General features: G+C 43.8%; 1 protein-coding gene across 1 annotated transcript; it reads right to left on the reverse strand.

Annotated features, from left to right (window-relative positions):
* Nucleotides 1–4,867: 4,867 nt before the first annotated feature.
* LOC131659377 (uncharacterized) lies at nt 4,868–6,085 on the reverse strand. The gene has a single exon (XM_058928580.1). The coding sequence runs from the start codon at nt 6,083–6,085 to the stop codon at nt 4,868–4,870; it is 1,218 nt and encodes a 405-aa protein (XP_058784563.1).
* Between the last annotated feature and the right edge of the window lie 1,546 nt (nt 6,086–7,631).

Consider the following 7,631-nt stretch of genomic DNA (forward strand, 5'->3'; position numbering starts at 1 on the left):
GACATTCTGGTTTGAGAGGTAGCTTGTGCATAACTATATCCGTGTCTAAACCAGGCATGTCTTCATATGACCAGGCGAAGATATCAACATACTCTCGAAGCAGCTCAATCAACCTTCTCTTTACATCACTTTGCAAAGCGGCACCTATCTTGACCTCTCTCTTTGCTTCTTCTGTACCGAGGTTGATGATTTCTATGGCTTCTTGATGTGGCTGAATAGATTTCTCCTCTTGTCTCAAAAGTCTTGCCAATTCCTCAGAGACTTCACAATCTTCCCCACTATCCTCATCAGCTTGGTCAATTGGATTCTCAAGGATATTAAGACGTGGAACTGTAACATTATCATTTTTGATGGAATTCGAGCCGGATCTGCACGATGGATGATTTATGCCTTAGAATGCAACACATAAAAAGGAAAAAAGAAAAGCTTTTCCATTTTTGAAAAAGTTTTTAAAGTAAAAACAAAAATGAAAGAAATGGAACAGTAATTGCATGCGAAGATATGATTTTCATTCAATATTAAACAAATTGAAACAACATGGGGGCCCTTCTTTGTACAAGTGGTCAAAATGCTTAGGGCGAAGCATATGACTTATCGAAACAAGAAAATTACATCTTCATAAAAGTGACTCTGGGGATGTCCAAGATAGTCCAATTGTTGAGTTCCTGTCCAGGCGCAGCATGGCAAATGAATCTAGAGAGATCTTCTTCATCATCATCATCCACGGCGAGAACCTGACTTCCAGAACTGGTGCTTGCACTGACTAACACTTGAGAAATGGGGGGAATCACCTTCTTTCCAGGAATTATGCTGAGCTGAGTAGAAGAAGATGGTTGATACCCAAGGCCATACTTGTCTCGCTTCTCATGGACATCAATCAGCTTGCCCCAGGCACTATGGGGAGTACCAGCTTCTAAGAAGGCCTTAGCATCATTTAAAGACGAGAGGGGTGCTCCGAGTTCCTTCTTATTCTCAGTCACGGGGAGTTTATCAACCGACACAATCTCTAAGGCTTGAAAAGGTGTCTCTTGTATCTCTCCCTCCACTTCAACATAACGGTATGATGCCAGATTATTGACTATCAAATCCTCTTCACCAGTGATCACAACAATCTTGTCATTCACAACAAATTTCAAACACTGATGGAGGGTAGATGTCACAGCCCCAGCAGCATGGATCCAAGGACGACCCAAGAGGCAAGTGTACGAAGGACGTATATCCATAACATAGAAGGCAATATAGAACATGTGAGGGCCAATCAAGACAGGCAAATCAATTTCTCCTTCTACGGACCTTCTAGAACCATCAAACGCTCTAACACTCATGGTACAAGGCCTCATCATAACCCCATCCATACTCAGCTTAAACAAAGTAGTTTTAGGCATCAAATTAAGAGAAGAACCCGTATCAATCAGAACTCGAGACAACACAGCATCCAGACCCTTGACAGAGATATGCAACGCTTTGTTGTGTGCTCTACCCTCAGGTGGGAGTTTATCATCAGAAAAAACCCAAACAATTACCAGCAGCAATATTGGTCACAACCCCTTCAAACTGAGGCACGGTAATGTCTTGAGTCACGTGAGCGGAAGCCAGAACTTTCATTAGAGCATCACGGTGAGCTTCTGAATGCACCAAGAGGGACAAGATGGAGATCTTGGCTTGGGTTTGATCAAGTTGATCAATCACCTTGTAGTCACTTTTCTTAATGATCCTCAAGAGTTGCTCGGCATCTTGTGCATTACGTGTTACGGGAGGGTCGACAGCAACTTGCTTTCCTTTAGTTTGTGCATTAGCGTCCTTATTGGTCTCTTTAGGAAGCGAAGGAGGGGCAGCAAAGATCCGACCACTACGGGTAATGCCACTAGTGCCAGCAATATTTGTGATGCTCGAATTACCCACTGGAGGACAGTCATACTTCTTCCCTCGAATATACACAGCATTATAACTCCAAGGAACAGCCTTGGAATTACTCACAGGAGAAGGAACGAGAGATGAGGTCGAAGGGGTCAGAGGGGCATCTGGAACCTAAATAACCAACGGAGTTCTCGGAGCCTGAATGACCAAGGGAGTACTCGCAGCACGAATGACCAAAGGGGTGCTTTGATTCTTTGACACCTCAGCAGGATAGTAAGGTATCTCTAGAGTAGCCACATCTTCGTCAGAAACAACCCTTTCCACTCTAAGAACACCTTCATCCATCAGTTTTTGAATCTCTTCTTTCAACTTAGCACATTCTTCCGGATTAGAAGAACATTCCAAACAGAAGTCGTGTAATTCACACAAAACCTTTTGTTGCATGAGATGCTCTCTGATTATTGCAAGCGGCATCTTAACCTCATTAACATCCGTCACCATGATCTATTCGTCACATAACTCAATGGCATTGGTCGCACCAGCATGAGGAGGCATAGGGTTATTCTGCACATTAGGACCAGTAGGAGCGAACGAGATAAGCTTGTCGTCAAGGAGGTCCTGAACTTTGTACTTCAATGCTCTACACCTTTCAATCGTATGGCCTGGGGCACCTGAATGAAATTCACATCGAGCATTAGCGTCATATCCGGGAGGAAGAGGGTTAGGTGGAGGACCCATTTCGCGGAGTTGCACTAATTGACCAGCAAGAAATTGGGGGAGAAGCTGAGCATACGGCATTGGAACCGGATCTATACGCCTGTCAGGGTATCTTTGCCTTTGTGGACCTCTCTGACCTTGAGGCCTAGGATTCTGTTGGCGATTCTGAGGAGCGGCAGCTTGTTGTTGTGGCACGAAAGGCTGTTGAGGTGCCACCCAAGGTTGTGGAAGAGCAGCAGCATATGCCTGAGGGATATACGGACCAGGAACAACATAAGGCATCGGATAATAAGGAGGTGGAACAGCAGAATATGCGGGAGCTCGGCCTTGGTCAACAGAAGCGGTGCTAGTCTCACCTTCCTTCTTCTTCACAAACCCAGAATACGGCTTCTTACCATTACCACCTGAGTTTCTAGGACTAGTAACACCTTAAATGGTGCCAGCTTTGACACAGTTCTCAACCCTCTCACCAATGATGACCACATCCGAAAAGGAAGGAGAAGTATTACTAACCATGTGCTGAAGATACGACCCCTTCAGAGTTCCCATAAACAAATCAATCAACTCACGGTCCAAGAGAGGAGGTTGGACACGAGCAGCAAGCTCACGCCACCTCTTGGCGTATTCCTTAAAGGACTCTTCAGATTTTTGTGACATATTTTGCAGCTGTGCACGGCTAGGAGCCATAGCAGTATTGTAGTGGTATTGTTTTAAGAAGGCATCAACAAGTTCTCCCCAAGTACTGACATTAGACCTCTCAAGTTTCATATACCACTCCAACGGGGCTCCAGTGAGACTGTCCTGGAAAAAATGCATAAGCAGAGGTTCGTTCTCAGCGTGAGCGGCCATCTTACGGCAGTAGGAACGAATGTGAGTCTCTGGGAAGGTGACTCCCTTGTACTTATCAAAGTCTGGCACCTTGAACTTCGGGGGAATCACAATCCCAGGTACCAAGCATAGAGCAGCAGTGTTGAAACTCGAAGTTTTAGCAACCTCAACGGCCTTAAGGCGTTCTTCGAGAGCTTGGTACATCTTAGCAGTTTCAGTCAACTCAGCAGTAAGATCATGTTCAAGATCGATAACCTCATGGTGGTCATCCACTACTTTTGGTATCCCCTCAACAGGAATCTCTTTAGTCTTTACACCCCCATCAGCAGAGTTGGTAGGAGTATCCTTGACCATCCCAGCGACGCTCCTTCTGAGCTCTTCTTGTCCTTGGACAACGACATGGAGAGTCTCCATAAGTTGAGTCATTCTTTCTCCCATAACATCCATATCCCTACGGAGGGCAGCTTGATTCTGTTCAAATTGGTCCATGATTCTCTTCTCGTTGTTTCTGGTGCGGTAAGGATGTAAGAAAGTCAGCTTCGTCGTCGGGAAAGAAATCTGTGTTGGAAGGGACCCCAATTAGAATCTGATAAAAACCTGTAAATGCACTATGATATGAGTGCATGGGTACATGTGTGCATGTTTTATTATTTTCAAGACTTTTTAGCTTTGTCTCAAACCAACAACACAAGATAACGGAGAAGATAGTGGAGCATAACCAAGATAAGCACAACCAAGATAAGCAAACATAATTGATTAATTCTGCAACCAAGTTCTTGAAGTACAAAATATTCTGCTCCCATGAGCCAACAAATACAGTAATAGAAATAAGAATCCCATCCAACAAGTCTGGTGGTGATTCTACAACAAAGTCAACACTAAGCAGGATCTCCCATGTCCAAATGACGAAGAGGGCTATCTCCAATGTTCTTATAGCTCCAGGTCTTCATTTCTTCAAAAAGCTTTTTAGTCTCAGCACCGGTTGGCCTCTTAATGATTTCTTGAATCAGCAGGTCCTTTCTGAAATGCATTGTTTCCATGTAGCGGTTCTTTAACTCCCAACATCTGGCTTCCTCTTGAGCTTGGGTACTACCTTGACCTTTTTCTTCTACTTGACCTTTCAGCTTTTGGATTTCTTCATAGCACTTTTCTAAGGTTCCTTGGCGTTCCAACAAGAGTTTGTCTGCTTTCTTTCGACGAGCCCTTTCTGAATTGGCTTCTTTAGTCTGAATCTGGAGTCTTTCAGTCAAATCTGCCAACTGAGCCTCGTAATGTTCTTTCAGCTTCTTCTCTTGAGATTCAGTAGATTTAGGGTCTATAGTCACTCTTGGCCTTTTCTGAGAAGTACTTCCTCTAGCATACAATTCTTCAAGCTCTATTTCCCTCATTTTCAACTTATGAAGAGCGGAAAGCTTCTCTTGCCTAGCAGTATTCATCTTAACTTGCATTGTTTCCACCTGTTCAGTCAACTTTCGATTTTGCTCAACAGTTCGATTATAACGAGGCATGGAGACAATGTTGGGTTGTTTACCAGCAGGGGGTATAAAGGATCCTTGGGAGGGAAGGGCATCCCTTGAACAGCAACCACAGATTCGACCCACTTAGTATAATCCTCATAAGTAGCACAATCTCGCTGACCAAAATGTTTCTTATCTCTCCAACAAATACTCTTCCAGGCTTGTACAGCTTCTGCCATCTGCCCACTGTCGGTGGCTGAATGATAGAAAATATTCTCAGCAATTTCTGTCTGCTCAGGGGGACTGATAAAAGCATATCCAAATGTTCTCCTAGCCAGGACGGGATTATAGTTGATTCCACCTCTAAGACCCATGAGAGTTACATTTTTGAACTTTCCGCAACTCATAATAACTTCCATGTCATCTAAGGATCTGTTGTGCCAGACAATATCTTTGGCCCTAAGCCCCATAATCCTCTCAGTCCACTTAGATGTGTGCCTATTATCAACGAAAGCGCCACGCTCAGGCAAATGTGACCTGAACCAACGATATAGCAACGGAGCACAGAATCTAACCAAACCTCCCTTCTGACTACTCTTGTGATGAATGGAGTGATAAACATCCCCCAAAAGTGTAGGAACCGGATTCTGCAGAATGAACATATGAATTGCATTCATGTCAACAAAGTTAGGAATGTTCGAGAACATCATGATACCATAGATACCTAGAGCCAGGATAGCCCTAAATGTGTCCCATTCCTTTGCTTCAGCAGCCTCACAACCCCTTTTGACCAGAAACTCCATGCAAAAACCAAGACCTCCTCCCTTCTTAGTGAGATTTGCTTCCACGACCGATTTGCTCAAATAAAGAGCCTTAGCAATTTCAATGGAATCAGGGGCCTTCATGGTTCCATAGTATGGTACTTCCTTCTTTATAGGAACGCCAAGAAATAGGGAATACTCTTCCAATGTTGGAACCAAGAGGTAGTCGGTGAACGTGAAGCAGCGAAGGGTAGGATTATAGAACTGAAGCAAAGTATGAACTCCCTCTTGCTCGTACTTGGTGAACGACATCTTGAGAAGGCTCAGAATGTACCCATATTTTTCTCGGAAATTGGTTGACTCATCTGGCGTAATCTTCTTTGCTAAACACCCAAGGGAATCCAGATTCGGATTCAGGAAAGAATAAGAGGGGTTGCGTCTACCAGTCTTCATTGGTGTGGCCATGTGATGGTCGGAGACAAAGCCAAAAATTCCTGAAAATAAATGAACATGCATGTTAAATGATATGGTGGAATGCATTTCATTGGGAGAATCCTAAAGTCTTTTCATTATTTCTTTTCTTTTTCTTTTCTTTTTTTTTTTTGCAAAAAGTGTACATTTTGTCACTATTTTTGGAAATAGACTTTAGGATTCTCCACAAACGAAGTGAGGTGGATGCAATAGCATGATGTGTCATGTGTGTGATGCGGTGAGAGACTGAATGTCCCTCGCAGCTCTGAATAACTGGGTAACATTGAATGTAGCAGGTTCAAAATTCTGGCTTCAGATTGCAAAATGGAAATCAGGGTATGATGAAGGCTAGTATCCTGTCCCACCCCAAACTCACAGGTATGAATTCTAGACACGGACAGGTGGCCCCTAATGGTCACTAGGGTCTACAGTTCCCATGGGGTACAAAGTGTTTGAGGCAGCAAGCGTGCCAGACACAGTGTTCCATGAAAGAACCTCGCCCAGTTGTGGTACCCCATGTTGAACTCGATCGTAGCAAGAGCCACGGGAGTCAACATGAGCATCCACGCTAATCCTATGTGTCACTTGGCCTGGGTAGTGGGCCTTTTTACCTCAAAAACCCCCACCTGCAAAACAAAGCAGAAAAATATGTGGCCCCCACGGGGACCCATAATATAGTCCAGATGCATGATATGCAAGCAGAAAATAAACATGCAAACATACATACAAGATATAGACATAAAAACAAATAAACACCCAATAAGATAAAACAAACAAAGGCTAGGATCGACTTGCTTAGGTCATCCCCAGCAGAGTCGCCAGCTGTCGCACGCTCGCGAAAAATAGACAGAGTCGCCACCAATATATTTATCCCATAAGGGAAAGGAATATCAGAAAACCTACAAAGGAAGGAACAGGGTCTTGCGACCAGAGAATCAAGGTACGGGAGTCGGTTACGCGAGGGGAAGGTATTAGCACCCCTCACGCCCATCGTACTCGATGGTATCCACCTATGTTTGTTTCTATCTAAAGGGTGTATCTATGTCTATGTCTATAAGTGAATGAATGCAAAAGAAATACGGGGAAAAGAAGGAATTATTTACTAATGTGCTCGTTCAAGCCCCGCGACTTGATGCCTACGTATCCTTTTCAGGAATCAGAGCGCCGTAGTTCGGCTCCATAGTTTTGTTTTTTTTTTTGTGTTTTTTAGTTGGGCGGAGTTAACGCTCGCGCTCTTGCATAAGGGATCGACCTAGGATGCAATGGAGCGGAAATAACGGTGCCCTTAAGAAAACGAGAGAAGAGAGAGAGAGAGAAAGTTTGAGTGTTTCGGGGAAATCCCTAAAGCAAGGGACACTCGAGTTACTCTTTGATTTGTGTCTTTTAGAATTTGGGAACTTACGCCCGAATGGAACCCTAAAGCAAGGGAGATCCAAGCACATGAATGATTCCCTAAAGCAAGGGAGATTCAAGCTTCCATTCCCTTTTTAAGAATTTTCACTTTGATTATTAGTGTTTTAAGTATTTTCTTTGTATTTTT

The sequence above is a fragment of the Vicia villosa genome, linkage group LG3, assembly GCF_029867415.1.
Source record: "Vicia villosa cultivar HV-30 ecotype Madison, WI linkage group LG3, Vvil1.0, whole genome shotgun sequence".
Taxonomy (NCBI): domain Eukaryota; kingdom Viridiplantae; phylum Streptophyta; class Magnoliopsida; order Fabales; family Fabaceae; genus Vicia; species Vicia villosa.

Bases quoted from the DNA above. Each gene is read 5' to 3' on its own strand.
- LOC131659377 (XM_058928580.1), bottom strand. From the start codon at position 6,085: ATGGCCACACCAATGAAGACTGGTAGACGCAACCCCTCTTATTCTTTC.